General features: G+C 27.9%; 6 protein-coding genes across 14 annotated transcripts in view; 2 read left to right on the forward strand and 4 right to left on the reverse strand.

The window, feature by feature from the left end:
- Positions 1-571: 571 nt before the first annotated feature.
- On the reverse strand, positions 572-9,010 carry LOC106791778 (dual specificity protein phosphatase CDC14B). 6 transcript variants are annotated; one of them, XM_014757689.1, is made up of 11 exons: positions 8,975-9,010; positions 8,754-8,905; positions 7,936-8,352; positions 7,556-7,655; positions 7,103-7,368; positions 6,713-7,013; positions 6,265-6,634; positions 5,791-6,141; positions 5,572-5,706; positions 5,045-5,344; positions 572-3,720 (listed from the first exon to the last, which is right to left on the reverse strand). In XM_014757689.1, exons 4-11 carry the CDS (start codon positions 7,602-7,604, stop codon positions 3,639-3,641), a joined length of 1,854 nt encoding a protein of 617 aa, XP_014613175.1. In that variant the 5' UTR covers positions 7,605-7,655; positions 7,936-8,352; positions 8,754-8,905; positions 8,975-9,010; the 3' UTR covers positions 572-3,638. The 6 variants fall into 6 exon arrangements, with proteins under 6 accessions (XP_014613175.1, XP_014613177.1, XP_014613173.1 ...); XM_014757691.1 differs by lacking the exons at positions 8,754-8,905; positions 8,975-9,010 and having other exon boundaries at positions 6,265-6,535; positions 7,936-8,554; XM_014757687.1 differs by lacking the exons at positions 8,754-8,905; positions 8,975-9,010 and having other exon boundaries at positions 7,936-8,554.
- A 513-nt stretch (positions 9,011-9,523) lies between these two features.
- On the forward strand, positions 9,524-12,258 carry LOC106791779 (cell division cycle protein 20 homolog). Its single transcript, XM_014757694.1, has 7 exons — positions 9,524-9,955; positions 10,055-10,188; positions 10,329-10,411; positions 10,704-11,004; positions 11,110-11,407; positions 11,499-11,815; positions 11,904-12,258. The coding sequence occupies exons 1-7, from the start codon at positions 9,843-9,845 to the stop codon at positions 12,230-12,232; spliced, it is 1,575 nt and encodes a 524-aa protein (XP_014613180.1). The 5' UTR covers positions 9,524-9,842; the 3' UTR covers positions 12,233-12,258.
- A 672-nt stretch (positions 12,259-12,930) lies between these two features.
- Positions 12,931-17,616, forward strand: LOC106791777 (protein inturned). Of its 2 annotated transcripts, XM_014757686.1 has the most exons (12): positions 12,931-12,948; positions 13,202-13,311; positions 13,410-13,713; positions 13,842-14,114; positions 14,214-14,285; positions 14,362-14,612; positions 14,684-14,773; positions 14,849-15,191; positions 15,281-15,618; positions 15,694-16,022; positions 16,096-16,262; positions 16,342-17,616. In XM_014757686.1, the coding sequence occupies exons 1-12, from the start codon at positions 12,946-12,948 to the stop codon at positions 16,807-16,809; spliced, it is 2,748 nt and encodes a 915-aa protein (XP_014613172.1). In that variant the 5' UTR covers positions 12,931-12,945; the 3' UTR covers positions 16,810-17,616. The 2 variants fall into 2 exon arrangements, with proteins under 2 accessions (XP_014613172.1, XP_014613171.1); XM_014757685.1 differs by lacking the exon at positions 12,931-12,948 and having other exon boundaries at positions 13,070-13,311.
- A 2-nt stretch (positions 17,617-17,618) lies between these two features.
- LOC106791780 (F-box only protein 44-like) lies at positions 17,619-19,689 on the reverse strand. 2 transcript variants are annotated; one of them, XM_014757696.1, is made up of 4 exons: positions 19,445-19,689; positions 18,207-18,772; positions 17,980-18,123; positions 17,619-17,887 (listed from the first exon to the last, which is right to left on the reverse strand). In XM_014757696.1, exons 2-4 carry the CDS (start codon positions 18,759-18,761, stop codon positions 17,654-17,656), a joined length of 933 nt encoding a protein of 310 aa, XP_014613182.1. In that variant the 5' UTR covers positions 18,762-18,772; positions 19,445-19,689; the 3' UTR covers positions 17,619-17,653. The 2 variants fall into 2 exon arrangements, with proteins under 2 accessions (XP_014613182.1, XP_014613181.1); XM_014757695.1 differs by having other exon boundaries at positions 19,114-19,445.
- Positions 19,665-20,794, reverse strand: LOC106791781 (60S ribosomal protein L18a). The gene is made up of 3 exons (XM_014757698.1): positions 20,690-20,794; positions 20,136-20,315; positions 19,665-20,068 (listed from the first exon to the last, which is right to left on the reverse strand). The coding sequence occupies exons 1-3, from the start codon at positions 20,705-20,707 to the stop codon at positions 19,733-19,735; spliced, it is 534 nt and encodes a 177-aa protein (XP_014613184.1). The 5' UTR covers positions 20,708-20,794; the 3' UTR covers positions 19,665-19,732.
- Positions 20,795-21,456: 662 nt separating this feature from the next.
- The window catches only part of LOC106791770 (60S ribosomal protein L18a), a 5,549-nt gene continuing 4,467 nt past the window's right edge, over positions 21,457-22,538 (reverse strand). Inside the window, exons 2-4 of one of the 2 annotated variants that reach the window (XM_014757670.1) lie at positions 22,031-22,210; positions 21,710-21,963; positions 21,457-21,613 (exon numbers count right to left, since the gene is read on the reverse strand). In XM_014757670.1, the coding sequence (XP_014613156.1) occupies positions 21,532-21,613; positions 21,710-21,963; positions 22,031-22,210 (516 nt within the window). In that variant the 3' untranslated portion in view covers positions 21,457-21,531. The other variant, XM_014757669.1, reaches the window with a different exon arrangement.

Genomic DNA, 22,538 nt, shown 5'->3' on the forward strand with positions numbered 1-22,538 from the left:
ATACTTTATCAGTATTTATCTTATTATTTTTAATTATACCGATATGCTAAACTTTAACATAAGCTTAACAGCGAATAAAGATATTTTTCAAAAGTGCATTATTTAATTGTACACACGTTTAATAATTATTTAAATAGAATTCTCTTTCTCTTTCTCTGCATGTAACATTACATTTGAATCATAACACATCATATATTAACATAGTCAATTTATATCGATATTAGACGGGACAAATGTAACATTACATAGAAAAGTGGAAAAATTAGATAATTGGTCGTGTGTGTTAGTAATATGTGATGTGTGTTTTTTTTCTTGCAACAAATATATAAAAAGGGAGGCCTTTTTTTTGAGACATATTTATTAATATCTTATAGTTTAAAAATGGCCAAACCTCTTTCAATAGAAAGATTAAAAGTGTGTGCTTATTATATCACAGTTATCTCAACACGAATTACTTTTAAATTAATTTTTTTTTTTAATTTTTTAGAGCTAAATAATCTACAATTACAAATAAATATTAACCAATCATAAATGTTACTTTTATACAACCCATAGTGCGTTAGATTATTTCTAATAAAGTATTTATTCGCTTAAAAGAGTTTTTTTTTTCGACGTTCAATTCGCAACCACATTTAATTAAAATTTTATTATCGTAATAATAATTCTATTCATACTCTTAGGCCTTAACAATTTTTTATGCCGATTTATAATCCTTTTATCTTAAAAAAATAATAAAAACCATAAAGTGATTTTTCGAGCTAATAAAATAATTGATTTCTAATCGTGAAATAAATTATTTGTTAGAAATACAAAAGAAGTAATTCATATATATCTACAATTCTCAGCAAATATTTTCAAATCTATAAAACATTTTCATTTTCTCTCTAAGATCCTATTTTTCTAGGATCTGCTATGACACATCGATTATATCGTATTACTAAAATAGTTTGCTTGTCATACGTCAATGACAATATCTGTGTAAGCAATTTTTATTTTTTTTAAATGCTTCCTCTTATTGCATCTGCATAAAAAGTCATACATACAACAAATTTTTTCTTGGTACACGTGATATACGCATATACATCAAAAGCATTCGTGTATTTGTTATTATTAGAAACATTAGTTTTATTTAAAAAGTGTTAATGGAAAACAGAATATTTCTTTTTATACGCTACTAATAATTACTACTTCACTATTATTATTATTATTATTATTAATATTATTATTCCTTGTTTTTTTGTTGATTTTATTTTATTTTATTTTATATATTTTTTTGTTTGTTTGTTTGTTTGTTTTAAGTGAATTACAGAAATATTTTAAACCTCATATAATGTACGTGGTTGTAATTACATGCGAACTGTTCTTTCAATCCGCATGAATCATTATACTGTAATATATTTGGAAATGGCATTCTATTTGTTATTCATATTACTTAATGTAAATTTATGCAATTCCTTAGAATCATTTCCTGTGGATTCTCCACAGTAAAATATTTCTGTGCATCATCTAAGAGCAAAGAACATTTGACTAAGTTGTTAGAAACAACCATGATGTATAAATATTACAATATTGTGTCTTCGCATGGCGAATTATATAAAATTCCATCTTTTGTGATATCGCAAAATGTATAAGCTGCTATGATGGATTACGTAATTTTTTGAAAAAGAAAAAAAGGAAAAAGAAAAGAAATACACATCGAATAATATATTACATTATTTGATATAAAAATCAAATAATTTATTCAATTATTGGATATCTCTAAAAAATTTAATTAAAAGGGACTGCGAATATTAATCCATAATGGTAACAGCTTATAACATTGGTGTTATACTTATTTTAAATAATTTTATATACATTCTACACATTGCTACATCAGGATTAGAAATATTTCTTTTCGTTTTCAAATCCTTTGATATGTACAACAAGAGATAAATTTTTTAATCGTATATATTAGACTAGATTTTTAATTTTTGCATTAAAAAGAGAATAAAAAAAAAGAGAAAAAAGTAATTTAAATACTTGCTTAAATATTTTACTTAATAATAATGATAATAATAATGGAGAATATATTTACAATTAGCGTTTTAAATATTGACTTCTTCTCAGATTATTATAATTATATTTTTCGTGATATGTTTTTAAGTTAACGTTGTTACAAAAATGTAAAAGAGAAAGAAACTTGAATAGATTTACATGAACGATTGCGATAAAATATAATCGTACGGTCAAAAGATTTGAAAATAATTTTTGCACCACGATGAAGCCATGTGTAGCATTTTGAATATTTATACCTTCTCTTTTTTTTTTAACCCTTTACAGTCGTATTAATTATAATTATTTTCAAATCCATTAATTTTTTGTATTAATTATAATATTGCGATATTCGCACAGTGCGACGTGTATGAACAATAAATGATTAGCGTGTAGATGCAAGATACAACTTACTAATTTACGACTGCAAAGGATTAACGTGTTCTACTTAAATACAGATTTTGAATGACTATGCCTTACATACATTATTATAATATTATAACAAGTGTTAATATGAAGTGTAATATAATTTTTGAAAATAACTATAGCTTCTGATAAGTTATTTTCTATTTGATTTAAAATTAGAAGGAGATGTTATGATACATACAATTTTTTCTTTTTGCCTTTAACGCATACGCGTACACGCACATGCGTTGCTGGCAAAAGAAACGATATAATTATTATATCTATACACTATTGTTTTCAATTTTCTTCTTTAATACATTGAAAGACAATTATATATACTTTGTTAATAACATATAAACTAGTTCTATATATATATATAAGGTTTGTGTGCACTGTAGAATTGCAAATTTTTGTCCCCCAATGCCATTTACCGAGCTCAAAAAGCGATGAAACACATTTAAGAAAAATATCCAATCTATCTAAAGACTTAGTTGTTTTTAATTATTATTTACAGAATGGTTACGCGAAAGTTATATGTGATGTAATGTAATGCATCGATACAAAACTTTTGTATTTCAATGATAGACAAATAGTCATTTTCAAATTCACTTTGTTATTACATGTCACGAATTGTCTTACAATAAAGAACTCGGTAATAAGATTCTTACATTTTACTATGTATATCGAGAAATAAAGGTAAAATTAAATCTGAATATTATGATCTGATTGAAAGAAAAGATAACGAACAATCCAATTAGACAATTAATCGAAATCAACACAATCTTGCGGAAATATATTTATTATACTTTTCTATTTGTCTGACCAGCAGAAGATTAATAGAAAAGAGATTATGATGACAATGATAAAAGTGACAATTTCCTGTCTTGGCCTTTTTTTTTCTTTTAATGTGAACGTTCAACGTTTCACAAATTGGAAGAACGATTAAAAGTAAAATTGCATAATTGTATGTACGTATTAAATGTGATAAGTTTTTATCACCATTTTGACGATATTCCTTTAAAGAATTTGAATATATTTTAGTTTAACTAGTGAGATAAATACTTGTTTTTTATTAAAAGAAAAAGAAAAATATGCAATAAGAAAATGACTATAGATATATATTTGGAATTTTTTCTCGATAATAAAAGAATCTATCTAACCTGCATTCGTTTATACAAATATCAAAGATCATTGAAGTGCATTTATTGAATGATGGGGTTTAAGCGATGAGATCTTCGACGCTGGTGGGACGCTCGGGTTACTGGATTGTCCTCCCCCACGCCACTGAGAATATCGGTTAGTCATCTGATAAATGCAGTTTTACAACTTTTTGTCGTGCGCGCACTGCAAGTCATAGAAATTGATGGGATCGGTTTGTTAGCCACCTCCACTGTAGCTACTTCATGCTTAAGCGAAAAATTTGTTTTACATACATACCATATTAAGGCCTGGTCAAATGTATATAAGTATAGTCCATCAAAGTAATATATATGTAAGGATATATTACAAGTCAATAAGTCTACTGATTGTAAATGAACTATAGATATATGAATATGACATCAATATACAACGTTAAGTGCATATTTTTATATGTAATATAAATGAAAGGATGAACATTGTACAATTTTTATTATTAATATAATCGTTTGAATTTGTTATTTGTCCAGGCCCAAGTAATATCGTAAAAAATAACGTTATAGTCCACATGCCACAATATAAAAATTCAAACAACACTCATATTGCAGGTAGCATAATGTTTTGTGTATGTGTGTTCCATTGATTGATATTAACAATTTATTTTTTATTACTGTAATTGTATAAAATTAACTTTTCTTTTTATATTATCTAAATAAATGTTCTGATAATTATAACAATGAACTAATGTAAGTTAAAAAATTAGAAAAATTAATTTTATGATTTTATAATATAAAATAAATCATAAAATAAATTTTTATAATTTTTGAGCCACTATCATAATTATACAAATTGCACAAGTAAAATACCTAAAAATATTATACGTATTTAGAAATATAATCTATTTTTTGTTAGATTCCAGTTAGTTCTTGTTAGTTTTTTGAAGAAATCTTTTAAAAATAAGCTCCAAAAAAATGTTATTTGTTTGATCATTAACTTCATTTGATTAAATGTATATATTGTTTATTATTCTTTTTCTTTTCTTTCCTCTTTTTATTTTTATTTCTATCTTTCATTTCTTCCTTTTTATTCTTTCCTTGTGAAAATATTGTATAATATAGATCGAATATAAATTGAATAATGCTGAAACTAAATAACAAAAAAATTCACTACAACTATAAGCTATACAGTATATTATATATATATATATATATATATATATATATACAAATTCATGCTTTCTAACATCTTATTATTGGACTTCTTGTTAGTAAATGAAAGCAAAATATTAAATACATGAAGGGAATGATAAAAAAGCAAGCCTAAGAAAAAGTTTTAAGAAGAATAAGAAATAAAGGATTTCTGATGCATCTCATCATGAGACACCAAGATAGCCAACAAAAGAGAAAGAAGAAAAAGTATAAAATTGTTACACTGTAACAATTTTGGAAAGTAACAGTTAATTGAGACTTACTGCCTGAGAGAATGATAGCGGGTAACACGGTCTGCTGACCTAAGAATCATATTCATGCCTGGTTGTGGTTGTGCAACCGAATGATTTGTAGACGAGTTTGTAGCACGGGCCTCTGAGATGCAGGAACTTCTCATACTCGCCTTAGTTACTGTTTTGGATATAGACATAGATGTGACAGAAGCAGTAGTAGTTGTATTGTTGTTGATACTATGGATCTGTGTTGTTGGTTTAGATCTAACACGGCGAGTAGACGGATCGTAGCTATTGTTGATCGTCAGCCAACCACCGTTTTTACAATTTCTATAGAATATAAAAAGGTTTCTAAAATATAGTTATTATAACGTGCGATATCTACAGTAAATTATTTATAAGTTGTGCTTTTTTATTAATATTGCGTTTTCTATATTAATATTATTTTAAGCGTGTTATTTAGATCTCCGAGGCAAAGGGTAGTAATGGGAATAAAGTAAGTTAAAAAATAATAAAATAACATAAATAGGAATAACAATAGAGTCAGATAATCTGACCTTTTGACAACTGTTGTTGTTGTTGTCGACCGTGCAAGCAAACTTTTTAAAGGACCTTTCTCTTTATTTCCAGCTAATGTAGCTATAGCTGCTCCTTTTTGATTTCTAGTTTGCAGTAATGGTCCTAGATATGGACTGATAATTATTTGTATTAAATATATGTTTGCATTAAATAACACAAATAATTATCAAATTTTATATACAAATAAATATACTTACTGAACAACTGTCGATGATCCAGGAGGAGTGCCCAGAGAAGATTGATTTATTCGTAACCTTCTTCTCCTAGCTTTAATTTGATTTAATTTGTCGCCTTGCGTTAACGTCGAGGATGGGTGTCTATTAGTTGTTTTAAGAGTTGCTATAGAAGTAGAATCATCCAATTTGATTCCATCAACTCTATGCATTATTCCAGAAACATTATCTTGTATGACACGATTATTATTCGGATTTAATAAGAATGAGGTCTTAGGTCTTCCCATTATTGAATATATACCATATTTATGTATTGGATTTCTATTATCAGAGTGTAGCGGTTCTTTCAGCAACGAGTGAAGAAACGCTTCTTTTCTGAAGGATAAAAGAGAATTTTACTTTTACTCCAATAAAAATGTACTGTTAACAAATCTGATGTATAAAAACAACTGTTTCGTATACCAAAGACAATAAAAGCATTTCAGTAAAAATATTCACTTTTCTAGCCATTGCTGTTGATGTCCAATAACAGAACCTGGCCTGCATATTCTAATCCATGCTATTGTTTCATGAGCAGTTAAATGATAATGTTTCATAATATAACAGCCTATAAGTGAACCAGTTCTGCCAAGACCTGCTTTACAATGTACAGCTACAGCACCACTAGCATTTTCGGAGATTTTTAGAAATTGACGCATTATTGAATCTGTTGGGGTTGAACCATCCACGAAGAAAAGATCTTTGTGTTCAAATCCCGCATCTGTAAAACTAGATGCATCGTAGATTTTAGTATTAAGTCGTATAATTGTAGAGACATTATTACGTCTGAAGTAATCGAAATATGATTCTGGTGCATGCAACGGATACCCTGAAAATAAAATTTGATATTTAAAACATTTATATTCTGCATTAAAGATTATAGAATATCTTTTTATTTATTATGTACCATTCTCAATTTTGGATTTAGCATGTGGTCCACAGAAAGCGATGAACTTTCCCGGAACAATCCAATTTAAATCACCATTTTCAACCCTTTCAAAATGTTCGTATTCCTTAACACGAAAATCTTGAAAATTGAAAAAACCAAGTCGATGGCACTTGTCAATAGCACTTAAACATTCGTATAAAGATATTTTATAACACGGAGAACCAACCGAAGCATCACGGAACATTATAAATGGTGGACTGTTAGGACAATTAGTCAAACAATCAAAAACTTCTTTCACTGTACGTTTGCAATACAGTATCTGAAATAAATCAAATGAAATTACATAAATATAAATATATTTACGTATTAGCAATATATAATACTAAACTATCACGATTATGTTCTTACAGCGTAGCTTCCTATCAGAAATGCGGCATTGACTCTTTTTTCTGGATGCATTGTAGTATAATGTACAATTTTCTTTTTACACAGAATCACTGCTTTGAGTTTTTTATTAACTTTTTGACAATACTGATACAATATGGCTAAGTTTAACGGACCAAAGTCGGCATAAAAATTCTCATAGACTAATTCATCATCGATGCTGAAGTAATGCGTGTTGGTCGTACTTTTGGGTTTCACTGTTGTTTCTAATGTCGCAAAGTACAATCGATCTAAACATAAGTAGCAATGTAAGTAATTAAAATGTAAATAAAATGTAAATGATAAGATTCTAGAAAAGGATAAGTAATTAAAAAAAATAATAATACAAAGGAGACCAACTAAAGTAATAAGTAAAAGATATATATTAAAAATAAATCAATTAAAATAAAAACAATATAAAGTAACATTGATTGTTACCTTTAATAATTTCAGCTGCACAAACCAAGACTTCGTCATTAACTTCCATCCTGAATAAGATAATTGAACGTCCAGAAAAATAAATAGCGTACAGACGAACCTGTTCGATGAAACGCGTAATTAAATAAAGGATAAAAGAAGAACAAAAATATGTTAACTAATTCTAGCATCCAGTATGAGTAAACATGCGGAAAAGGTTAGAGTGGGTGATATCAAAGGTAAACTGGATTTCACCGACCCACGCATATTAATATAGATTAGTATGAATCTAAGAACATCGATGACGATTTCAATACACCATTATAAGAGTAATAAACGATCGTCATAGAAACTAAGATAAGTAAGATTATAAATCAAGTAAGACGACGCTTGATACTTACTTGCGTGACCGTTAAAAGATTCAAACTTGAGTTTAAGGGGCGGGTTGATCAGTTGTTACGTTGCCAAGTCTACCTATCTATCTGTCTCTCTCTTTCTGCCTTACTTTCTCTTTTTATCTCTTTCTCTCTCTTGCAGTAGCAGTAGTCAGTTTAACCTTTTCTTTTCGTTATTTGTACGTAGGACATTATTAAACTTTCTCTCTTTCGCATTAGAACAAATAATTTAACCGTGCATCATAGTTGTCCTTTGGTAAATGATTTGTCAGGTCACTTGAGATTTTTTGAATTTCTTGATAATAAAATCCTCTCATTATCCACCGTACGATGGGAGAACAATTTTTGATTCCCCTGCCACCATGTTGGTTAGCCTCAAGGCGTTAAATTGGTGATACCAATGGAATGTTAAATTGTACGCGCCTGTATTCGAATTTATCCAATATAACCTTAATATTTCGTTTAAAATTATTAATAAAAGATCATTGATAAAATAGAATAATAATAAAAAAGATAACTGATCGGAACTCGAAGACATCGAAATATCCAGCGTTAGACTCGATTTGATTTTTTGAAGAACGTTTAATTTACTTTGGGGCTGAAGCAATGAGAAAGATAATATATGAAAGAAACATAATATATGTAAATATACATATATATATATATATATATANTATATATATATATAGATAGATAGATAGAGAAAGAAAGAAGGAAAAAAGGAATAAAAAAGAAAATATAAGTGAAAATATTTCGAATTAATTTGAATGAACTTTGTAAGGTTTTAAAACTTGACAAGAATTCTTGGTGAACACCATCACGACCTTTAACCTTCTTTTTGCATGTCCACGTCTTTCTATCTCTTTTTTTACTACACCTACAACAGGATGATCCAAGTTACTACGGCGCACGTCGCATGAACTACCATTTCGATCCCTTTTACCCTTCTCTTTCTTCTTATCAGCTGCGTAATATACTAATAACAAACATTGAAAAATCGATATAAGTAAGGTTAACGTAAAATAAGGTATATTGCGTTACCTACCATTCATTTTAATTTCCATCGGTGAGATCATTTTTCTTTCTCTATCCTGTAATATAAAATTGTTTTATTAATGTCGTTCGTTTTGAATATTGATTAATATGCAAGAACAAATTATTGAGATGATAAATATACGTAGAATTTTTCAAAATATTAGTATATATTCTTACTTTTAATATTAAAATTTCATGGCAATTATCCATCCTGTATATCGAGAAGAAAAACTTTTGATTAAAACATTTGAACTCAAACAAAATGGCGGATTGTAGTTCAAATTTGATTGGTCGGTTCAGTTATCATCGAACCAATCAAAGTACCTAAAATCCACAAAATAAAATAGATTTAATTTTGTTTTAATTTTAAATCTGTATTTAATTATGTATGCAATTTAAATCGATTTATTTTTAAGTTTTTATGGGATAATTAAGTTTATTTTAATAAAAATATTATCGATGAAAATTCTCTTGACAAATAGTCAATTGATTAAAAGCGCCACCCTATTGAAGGAAACACGAATTAAATTCAAAATTACAACGGTCGCTTGAAGTTATTCAGATGTTTAGTCGTTCGTTTAAATGACCCATAGCCGATTCAGGAATACTTCTGTAATACAGTGTTGAAGATATTTCCATTTTATACTTAATGTAATTACTTTATTTTGTTTCTTTTTTAAAAAGTAATTACGTGATACACGTTGATAAACAAAAGTAACCCTTGGAACTTCATTTAATTTATTTATTTTCGTAAAAGAAATTTAGAAAAAGATTTGCCTCGCCAAGAATCGTTGGTGAATGGACTACAATTTTTTAGTGTAAAGTTTTTTTTTAATTATTAATATTATTACTATTACACGAATAATTTTTTTATAATTATGTCGAATTTAAAATATATGAAAGAATTAAATAACATAACCCGAATGGATGAAGCTATAAAAGGACCAGTCCCACGTTGGCAAAGAAAATCTTCAGAGATTCCAAATACAAGGCAATGCACCAAATCCTTTATAATTATCTTATACTCTTTTATCTAATCAAAATAAAATATTTTTTATTGTTATTATCTTTTTAATGATATTTTTTACAGTAATATTAGTATTAACTCATCACTCAAAGCTATGTCTGGATCTTTTGTGAATACAACTATTGGAAAGACCCCAACGAAAAAGAATGATTCCAAAAATAAAAAGACACCGTCTAAAGTAAATAAAAAATCTCCTGGTATGTAAGACTTTCCACAAGGATAATTTTATTCTATTATTATTGTGAAAATATATTATTATATTATTATTTTATACCAATTATTCATGTTATTGTGAAAATTAACTATAATATATATATATTTTAAAAATTGATAACAGGTCGTAACATCAATACACCCAATGGTGGAGACAGATTTATTCCTTGCAGAGCGACAACAAATTTTGATTTAGGCTATTATAAGGTATTTTTCCTTTTTATATAAATCATCTCTTCAAGGATGCCAATGCTTAATTTAATACTAACGTTTAATTTTTCTTTCTTATATTACTATTTTTCATTATATGAAAAAAAAATAAAATCTTTATCATATCTTTCTAATTTGTTCTAATTAAAAATAAAAAATATAAAAGTTAAATCATTTTCTTTTTCTTTTTTTGTTGACAAAAATTTATTCTTGCTGAGGTTGACAATTGGTATAAATTTATTCGATTCCTTTTTTATTTAATTTCTTACTTATATAATTTTTTGTTAAGATTCAACAACAACAACAGCAACAACAAACGGACCAAGATGGCGAGAAAGGAGATAACATAAGTCCTTCAAAAAAAGAAATGCAACGTTTGATAGGAGAAAATTTACATGGTGGTGATATTAATAATATGAGAGTTCTGTCGTATCAAAATAAAGCGCCAGCTCCACCCGAAGGATATCAGAATCCATTAAGAGTTGTTTATAGTCAAACAAAAACACCGGCTAGTGTTAAAGCTTCTATAAGGTATATTCCGCAAACTCCTGATCGAATATTGGATGCTCCTGATATTATAGATGACTATTGTAAGTATATTATTAAGTTTATGTAATAGGATATGTCCATGTACTCTGTATATGTGTATAGGTTTATATTTTATACATATGTGTGTGTGTTATTTATATTTTCAGATTTAAATCTTATCGATTGGTCAGAAAGTAATGTTTTAGCTGTAGCTTTAGGTAATAGCGTATATTTATGGGATGCTGGATCAGGCACTATAGCTCAATTATTTGAATTAGAAAGCAACGATTACGTATGTTCTGTAGCGTGGATTCAGGAAGGTCCATATTTAGCAATTGGTACAACAGTAGGTAATACAGAATTATGGGATTGTAGTGAAGTTAAAAGAGTTCGTGTAATGAATGGTCATGCTGTAAGAGTTGGTTCACTTGCCTGGAATTCTCACATTTTAACAAGTGGCTGCAGGTAATTTAATGAATATTTCAAAAATACTTAATTTTATCAAGTTTATTTGATATTAGATCTTATATTTTCTTATTTTATTTTTTCTTTTCAGAGGAGGACAAATAATTCATCACGATGTCAGACAACGTCAGCACCTAATATCCTCTATAAATGCACACTCTCAAGAAGTATGCGGTTTGAAATGGTCTCCAGACGGAAAATATTTAGCTAGCGGTGGCAATGACAATATGCTTAATATATGGCCAGTAGTTTCAGGACAAAATCATTCTCAAACTCAACCCCTTTATTCAATGAATCAACATCAAGCTGCAGTAAAAGCACTCGCGTGGTGTCCTTGGCAAAATAATATTTTAGCTAGTGGTGGCGGTACTGCAGACAGAATGATTAAATTTTGGAATTGTAATACGGGTAAATATATAATTCGATTTGTTTATTATGTTAATTGAAATATTATAAATTATCTTCATCTAACTTATTAATTTTATTTTCAATATAGGAGCCTGTTTGAATAGCATAGATACAAAATCACAAGTATGTTCACTGCTTTGGTCTTCGACGTACAAAGAAATAATCTCAGGTCATGGTTATGCTCAAAATCAATTAACAATATGGAAATATCCAGGAATGACTAAAGTTGCTGAATTAACTGGACATTCGAGTCGCGTATTACATTTAGCAATGTCTCCAGATGGTACTACAGTTCTTAGTGCAGGTGCTGATGAAACATTGAGATTATGGAAATGTTTTCTACCTGATCCACATAAGAAGAAAGATTTTAGTGATATCAAATCTATGCCATCCAAATTAAAACAATCGATTAGATAAAATGAAATATTATATTTTTTTTAAATTGAAAATATTGTCTAATTAATTAGGTACAATTATCCCCATTAACTGCTCATGTTCTGTGCTTTTTTTTACCATTGTTTATCTACAACTTTGGCAGACTTGCAGCAGCAACAACTGAGCACCCGAGTAAGAGACGTTTTTACTTAAACGAAAGAAAATGATAACAATTTGTGAATGTTTGTTTTTATTTATTTTCTAAATATCCTTCTTTATTCTTTTTAATAAAAAGTAAATTTTTTATCTTTCTATTCATTATCATACAAAATCTTTGGAATGTGCATTCTTAGTTTACTTGAGCACGTGTAATAGTATTTATTCGACGTCTTTCATTCATTCCTATCCTGTTATAAACCTACTAAATGTATTTAATTATACGATTATTTAATACTTTACAAAATATAATCTTGACTTTTAAATAGTGTAACATAAAAAAGAACTTATTAGAAATAAATTATTATTATTTTTCTTTACACTATTTTCTAAGTAAGCTAATTTTAATATCTAAAATAAATATATGCATGTGTATATATTATAGTGTGTGTATATATGCAATTGCATTTATATTCGTACGATATGTTACATGATTGAAAACAAAGCCATAGCGTTGATCCCTTTTTTCCTACACCATTGGGTTCAGGTAGTCAGATTGACCCAACCTTTCCAGACATACGAATTCCAACAGGTGTAACATGGTAAAACTAAACAGAAAATTATAATAATCTATTCGAAACGTAAATGTACTTTTAATTATACTATTATTACAATTAACATTTATAAATACACACACATATATATATATATATATATATATACACATACATATATGTGAAATATATTTTTTTAATTATTTTGATGGATTGATTAATTGTATGCATATTAGAATAGGTATAACAAATATTTTGTATAAAAATGAACGATGCTGAAAGTAAAACATTATTATTAAAGCCCGATCAGACATGTCATTTAGAAAATATTAAACAAGATGATAACGAACACAATTGGTGGGCAAGTGACAGCGGATCAAGTACGGGTTCATATTATTCTGACACTGACAGGTACTAGAGAAATAAATAAAATGTTGTGTGTGTGTGTGTGTGATTAAAATATATTGAATGTATTAAAATTAATTATTAATGTTTAATTTTAAATTTAGCTCCATTATTGAATGGGAATCAGAAATTGGACCAAACGGTGAAGTTTTTTACATAGAATCTCCAGTAGAGACTTTATCAAGTGCTAATACATCCTGCGACGATTCAAGAAAAAGTCCACAACCGGAATTAACTAGAAGACGTAGTACCAGAGCTGGTAAACTTATGCGTTTGTTGAGACGTAAGGATAGTAAAAGGTGGAGTACAAGAAATAAGAAAAATAATACTAATCCAATTGGTAATAATAGAGGAACTCAAGAAAAGGAAGGAAATGGAAATAAGGAAGTTACTTTTAGAGATTTTCAGGTACTTATGATGATAAAGTTTTAATATATAAGATATCTGAGGTTTGAAGCTCCTTTTCAGATACCCTGTATAATGAGAATAAAATTATAAAATATATATAATAAATAAAATTAATACATTTTTTGTAGGCAGGTGAAATCCGTGAAGTTACTTTGTGGGTTGATCCTGAAAAAAGACATAAATTAGGACGTAGAGCAACGTTATGCGAAGCGTATTTTGGTATAACACCTGGTACTTTTTCGGATAAAGTTAGAGTCATGGTTGCTGGGTTTATACCTGATGGAGAAGCTATAAAAAATAAAAATATTAAAATTGGTGATTGGTTGAAAAGTATTAATTCGAACAATGTTACATTCCAAAACTTGGATTATGTATTATCCGAGATAACTACTCCAACTAATGTGAGCATAATAATTCTCTTCGTATTATCAATACATAAAAAGTTAATATTCTTATAATAATTAAATTATACCTAAGATAATATACATTTGTTTATATAGGTAACGTTAGAACTTCAAAGAGTAGCAGGTATTGACGTTACCGAAAAAGTGCCTGGAATGAATACAGTAAAAGTATAACTGCATTTTATAATTCATAAATTGCATAAATGATATTTACAAATTTAATGTATAATATTTGTATTTTTAGCAATCGACATTAGTGCAAAATATTGTTAATAAAGGAGAGAGCACGCACTTAATGGAAAGCTTATTAATTTATCCACTTGGGATTATTTATTTATGTACTACGGATCTTTCGGAAACGGGTCAAGAATTACAAGGTGTTTTATATTCTTTTCCAAGATCTGATAATATACATTCTAATTTATGTTCAGCAAGAGGTGCTTTTATAACGTTAAATCATTTGTTACCAGAAATAGTTGGTGCACAACCGATCAGGTAAATTTTTGTTACTAATTTTTTATATTTATAATTTTAATGATTATTATTATTATTTTTTTTTTTTTTAGTACAACCGTACATTTAGCGGGAGAAGAAATGCATATTATATATATACCTTGCAAAGAAGAATTATTGTTAATTGCATTGCCAGATAAATGGTAAATATAAATAACAAACATTTATCTATCATTTAGAAAATAATATTTCTTTACAAAACTTATATAATATTTCAGTTGTAGTCTCGAAGAAGCTTGTATGATATCTGCAGATATTGTCAAAACTTTAGAATTCACTTATCAATCGTTAACGAAATGTTTCACGAATCAAGAAAATCATGATAGCATAGATCATTTTATCTTTCTAATTATGCAGAGATTATTAAATATAAAGAATTCTGAAGATAATACTAACAGTCCGAAGAGCGAAGTAGACTTGCAATATTGTACAAGAAATCTTGAAAATTATAAATTCAAAAGTAGCTTTTCAGTAGCACATTTTGTTCACTTGCCGAGAGATGCTCAAATACAAATTGATGCTGCGTTAAATGAAATGGAAGCTATGGATTATAGAGATTGGGTATATATTTCTTTGTGTGTGTGTGTGTAAAGTATATGTTATTTATAATAATAATAATTTTTATTAAAATTCTTTTGTATAACATATAGAATGAAGATCCTATGGATTGTCAAAGATTGTATACAATACTTGGTAGTTGCATATACCATAAATATTATCTCCTGGGATCTCATTTACCTCACGAAGATTTAATTGAAATTCATGCATTTTTACGACAAAATGGTTTACTGAATTTGGTTAATACGGAACCTGTTAAATCTCTTGTTATATGGAAAAGAGTTTATCCATTATCTTGTAATAGAGGAAATATCGATAAACATAATACTAATCAACCATTAGTTCCAAATGGGAAATGGTTTTTACTTATCGTTGGTTACGAACACGATTTGTTAGCAGTTCTTTTAGAGTCTGGTGGTTGTACTGCAAAGTAAAAACAAAATTATATTATGTATTAATGCTTCTAATCTTTGATTAAAATAAAAATTATTTTTCGATTTATTAGGTATGACGATACTACAGGACCAGATGTGTTTTATGTAGAAGAAGCTCAGGAAACTCTAAAACATATACAAAAAATTGGAATAACAACGTTAGCCGCTAAATGGATCGCATCTAATGCTAGGCCGGAAGTGATTCCTTACGAAGACAATATATTATCCAAACAATCGTCCAGCATAACAGAAAATTTGTTAGGCTTTATTAAATCATCGGACGTACAAAACGTAATATCTAAACCAAATCTTAATACTTCTGCTAATAAAAAAACTCAAGAATTAGCTTCCATTTTAAAAAAGCGCAACCTAGAAGAAAGTCCAACGGTTTTGGGATCGGGTAAATATTATTTAAATAATATTGCAGTTAGTTTCTTTTATAAATAATAAATTAACTATTGTTATATTTCCAGTTTATTCTTTGCAAACGTCAGAAGATTCGTTAAGTCAAGGAACTGGTGCAATAAGCGAAGTTAGCGACGAGGCAATGCCGATATTAGGAAGACGAGCGACTAGAGAAAAAATTAGCAGCGGATCTAAATATTCTGACGATAGCGATTCCGATATAGATATTTACAGAGTGAATAGATTTTATTTTATTTTCTACAAAAGAAAACAACAAGAACCGTGTATATTAACAAATGAATATTTTCTTTCAGAACGAAAGTCAAGTAATGAACAGCGATATATCCAATATACGGGATAATTTGTTGAATCAAGTCGAGTATTTATTGCCAAACAAATTAACTGCGGGAGAAAAAAATTACTTATATCATTACATACATTTGGATATTACCGAGGGTATTTTATTGTCCTCACATCCGATCGATACCTCATCTAAAGACAATAAACTTTTAACAAATTTTAATAAATGCGTGCATATGATACATAAATTGTTACACAACACGATACGCTTTAAAACAATGCTGAATCAAGATATGGATAAAACTGTGATAAACAAAAGTTTAATTGCCATTAAAGAACATGGTATTCTTTTCGAATGGGAAAATACGACGTATTGGGTCGTAGGACGATTATATACGACTCCGCATCCTAAAGAGTTATATGTATGTTATCAAGATTCCGCGCCACAGAATTTAGTTGAAATAGCATTTAAATTAAATTAATTGTAGTTTTATATGTGTGACAGTAAGTTTAAAAATAAATCTATCATATTTCTTTTTTTTTTATTCGCTTTCCATGAACATTGCATTGCGCGTAATAGAAAGGCAGTGGAATAAATATTAAATAACAGAATGGACACGTATATATGTGAGTGTATACAAAATATACAAAACACAGATACTTTTTATTCGCATCTTTGTATATACATACAAACTATTTGCTTTGTACATATATACAAAATTTTAAAAAACATTTTTTTATCTTTATAATATTATTTATATAAAAATGAGGTGCGCGAACGAGGATTGTAAACTTTACAACACCTTCTCATTATAATTGCATGATATATAATGTTAACTTTGTTTTATATATATATTATTTTACCGAAGTTACATTCACATATAAATTCTTTAAATGCTCCAATAAAATTTAATAAGTTGTTTCAGCCGCTTTAATGATTATTATCTTTTTATGCGATATTATGTAACAGCTTATAATATATATTTTATTTTTATTCTTAACAAAATAAACAAATAAATTAATTCGACTTTTCATTTGAGAGAAGTTATTTTAAAGAAATTTATTTCTTTTTATACTCAAGCGAAAGGGATAAAATTTTGTGTTATTTTTTTCTTTTTTACTATAGAACACAAGTTTTCTAATAAAAAATACTTACAAATCAAAATACAGAGCCAAATAGAGATAGAAATGCATATACTGTAAGAGCTCCGTTTGAAATTGGATAGAATAATAATATTTAATCTATGCTCATAATAATAATGCTTGTCGATTGAAAAAAATACTTCGTATATAGTTACACATATTATGTATTTAGTTTTTCATTTATTATTCCGTATTAGAGGCTTTATTTGTATCCGAATCTGTATCCGTATTTGTATCTGTATCATCATCATCGTCGTCGTCACATCGATGTTCATCATTTTCAGGTATTTTAACAATAACACAAGCCCCAGCCATTTTACTACCGTAATGACCAGCCCAAAATGATTTATCCATTCCTCCATGATAGAAACTAATTTTTTTAAGACCAGGCCCGTAGTCTTTAAATTCGTGACTGATCTATTTAATAAGAACGTATATGAATGATAGTTAATACTTAATGAATATTATTGTATGGTTATTAAAGGAGGCAGGAAAAAGTAAAGACTAACGTGTAACCATTGATTTTGTTTATCCCCTTCAATATCGTCATGGAATTGGAATGTATCCATCATTTTGTTATCACTCCCTATTAATTCGACTGTACATTCGTAATGAGCTGGACAATCCCATCTACAACTATACCATTCGCTTACCTAAAGAAAAGCACGTTTTTGCTAATTAAACTAATCTCTTGTATCGGATAAATATAAAATCTTCTAATTTTTAAATTCGTTACCACTATAGTAGGTTGCAAGACGTCCAAGACGTAGGATGTTAATCCCTCAGCTTCTAAATCTATCGTTTGAATTTTGAAACAACTATTGTAAGACGTTACGAAGCAATGTTCTTTTTTTCCAAAAACGGGATCGTTCTTTGGTAAAGGTGGAACTCCCTTTGGTGGATTTTCAACTTTCCAATGATCACCACCATCTGTCAAGATTTTCCAATGCTTCTGTACTCCATGTTCTCCTGAATGATTTTTTATTAAATTCCTTTCAAAAGGTTTCTTTTTAGCTATCAAGTAATAAGCTTTCCAAGGCATATCTGTATCTAATGTATGCGGACGAGTTAATGTCATCTCAGCTTTCTTACGCCAAACATAATTGAGTATTAAACTTTTCCAATGTTGACAAACCAGTTGACAATTTAAAAGTGTCGTGTTGTCAACGTGACAAAGAAATTCGGCTAACAATTCCTGTGGAATGTATTTGTTACCAAGAATATATCCATTGTCACCGGTCTCGTCGTATGGCACACGAGGAGTCGAATTACTGTCCTGAGATTGTCCCATTACTTTTAAATCTAAAAATTAATTGACAATTAACTTTTAATTATCACAATAATCTGTAGAATATATATATATATATATATATCACTAAAGTAAATATTGTTGAAATTCGTATCTAAATCCAACTTATATTGAAAATAACAAATACATATGCAGTTAAAGATATCTAGTAGTTAAATATTAAATATAATAACAAATAATATCAATGCATATGTAGATGTCACACGTAATAAAAGAATAAAATTTTATTATTATTCGTTTATTTTTTATTTACGTAAACATATTGATTAAATTGTTAAGTGAAATTTAAAATTCTTTTTGGATTTATTATTATTACTACGCTTATTTAACAAACCTTTATGTATTAATTTGGACAATACAAATTACATGATAAAATTGACTAATATGGCATAACCTGCGCACAATGCAACGTCCTTCTAGCCGTCACCGAGTATTACTGACGACTGTTAAAGCGAATGACACAGTCATGATGTAATATCAGTGACCAAAGACTATCCTTGATATAATGAAACTTGCTTATCATAGATAAATATGTATTTTTGATAATATTATATATTCCATAAATTTAATCATTTATTTCTATACATTTTTTATATATCAACATACATACATATATATGCATATACACAGGAAAAAGAATAAAGAAAAACTATCCATGCACTAACCTCTTTAATTAAACATATGCGCGTCTTTACCATATTTCAACGAATGTTTACTAAATGAATCATGCGATATATTTGACTACGTTATTTTTTTGATTATATTTAGTTTCTAAGAATACTTAGGTTATGTTCGTTTTTTTCTCCAATGACTGCAGAGCAGAGTTATTTTTTGAACTTAATTAATTAAAAGTACAAGGATAATAATTTCGGTAGTACAATAATGTTCAGTTTAAAATGTTTAGAATTTTGTATTCAGAGTGACAATATACAAAATGCTGTAAGTAAATACACTTAAAGGAAATAAGTGCGTGGTTTACGAACACTAAAGAGAGGCATACGATTTTTATGATGTATTCTTTTAGGTAATGGGAATTTAATTTTTGAATCATGGAATTGTTTAACTTGTGGTCTTCGACAATTTGCAGCCTTTACCACTTCAACTTTAATTATTTGAATTGAATGAGCTCGTGCACGATGACGTGCTCCCATATCTCTGTAACATTGAGTTACAGCTCCGCTAACAGATAAATCTCTGTATTCTCTGTACATATTGTGTGTTCCAGATCGAGAATCGTATCGCAACCAAATTCCAAAGTTCTTTATTTTTATTGGAGTCTTTTCTGGAATCTAAAGTTACAACCATTAACAATATGAATTTATATTTTATATTAATCATAATATATTTAATATGTACCTGTTTAAGTGATACGATCTCTCCAGTTGATTTCTTAAACTTTTTCAACTGACGCAGGAAATACCAAAATCTTGATTTGGCAACTATTGCATCTGGTGCAAATATTCTCATTTTATATAAAGGAGGTGTTTTCTCCTTTTCTGTTGGGAGTTTACGCCCAATGACCTCATATTCTTTCAGCTTTAAAAGAAAAAAAATAAGTATATTATTTTAATTTTTATGATAGAGCATAAATTTTTTACTTGAATTAAAATTGCTGAGATGTAATATAAATTAAAATTTAAAAAAAATGAAGATTGAAATGATACATTTACTAAATATAGTAATCTTATTTAAATAGATTAGAAATAATTATTTGGAATAAATATATTGTACAAACATGTGTGGACTAGCACACACGTTTTCATAAGTTAGGTTATCTTATTAATGATTCTATAAGTAAATACGTAAACATCTTGTATAAAATGTATCATTAGAATAAAAAGATAAAATAATAATGCATTTGATATATAAGTATGTATAGATTTCACAATACGATTAAATAATTTACTCACTTCTCCTTTTGCCTTCATTCTGGTATAACTTTAACAACGAGTGTTAGTCGGAAAGAGAGATCGTCATAAGTATGGCAACCGGAAATCAAAATATTTGATTTACTTAAATAAATGTTTATTATTTTTATTATCATATTTAATAAGAAAATTGTAGTATTTTTTCTATTATTTAATATAAAAATTATTTATTAGAAATATATTTCATATAACATATATGTTTTTATATACTTATATATTAAATGATTGCCTTCAATGTTTTTACTTACTAAATGATGGTAAGGTAGTTTCCTATGAATATTTTTCTTGTTTATTTATGAAAATTTTGATAAAAATTCATTTTTCTTTTTGCTGGTTTCAAAGTAAGTCTCCTATTATTTCTCAAGTGTAAATCATTGATTTTCATGTATTAAACTGAATATAAATGACAGTATTCATTGATCACTATGATAATGACACAAGGAGAAATACAAAATTTTTGTTGCATACTACCAAAATTAAGCTATTTTCAAAGGTTCAACAGCAAGCAAAAAAACTTTAATTTCAAAATTAAATTAGTCGTTTCTTGTTAATTTTGATACAACCTCGCTATTTATTATGACAACTAGTTTTGGTGTATAATAAGATTTTTTTTATGCGTTTTAAAAACTGCTAATCATTTTGGGTAAAACATAAAGTTTTCACAAATAAACTGTATTATAAAATTTAAGGCTGACATACAAATGATATATATGTAATGTATTGTATTAAATTATATTATATTACATTACATTAATATTCGGTTTAATTAGTTTAGAATTATATACTTAGAGCATTAATTTATAAAAGGCTGTATGTAAATACACTTAAAGGAAATAAGTGCGTGGTTTACGAACACTAAAGAGAGGCATACGATTTTTATGATGTATTCTTTTAGGTAATGGGAATTTANGTAAATACACTTAAAGGAAATAAGTGCGTGGTTTACGAACACTAAAGAGAGGCATACGATTTTTATGATGTATTCTTTTAGGTAATGGGAATTTAATTTTTGAATCATGGAATTGTTTAACTTGTGGTCTTCGACAATTTGCAGCCTTTACCACTTCAACTTTAATTATTTGAATTGAATGAGCTCGTGCACGATGACGTGCTCCCATATCTCTGTAACATTGAGTTACAGCTCCGCTAACAGATAAATCTCTGTATTCTCTGTACATATTGTGTGTTCCAGATCGAGAATCGTATCGCAACCAAATTCCAAAGTTCTTTATTTTTATTGGAGTCTTTTCTGGAATCTAAAGTTACAACCATTAACAATATGAATTTATATTTTATATTAATCATAATATATTTAATATGTACCTGTTTAAGTGATACGATCTCTCCAGTTGATTTCTTAAACTTTTTCAACTGACGCAGGAAATACCAAAATCTTGATTTGGCAACTATTGCATCTGGTGCAAATATTCTCATTTTATATAAAGGAGGTGTTTTCTCCTTTTCTGTTGGGAGTTTACGCCCAATGACCTCATATTCTTTCAGCTTTAAAAGAAAAAAAATAAGTATATTATTTTAATTTTTATGATAGAGCATAAATTTTTTACTTGAATTAAAATTGCTGAGATGTAATATAAATTAAAATTTAAAAAAAATGAAGATTGAAATGATACATTTACTAAATATAGTAATCTTATTTAAATAGATTAGAAATAATTATTTGGAATAAATATATTGTACAAACATGTGTGGACTAGCAYACACGTTTTCATAAGTTAGGTTATCTTATTAATGATTCTATAAGTAAATACGTAAACATCTTGTATAAAATGTATCATTAGAATAAAAAGATAAAATAATAATGCATTTGATA

Source organism: Polistes canadensis, unplaced genomic scaffold, assembly GCF_001313835.1.
Source record: "Polistes canadensis isolate GaletaPanama2010 unplaced genomic scaffold, ASM131383v1 scaffold_342, whole genome shotgun sequence".
Taxonomy (NCBI): Eukaryota; Metazoa; Arthropoda; class Insecta; order Hymenoptera; family Vespidae; genus Polistes; species Polistes canadensis.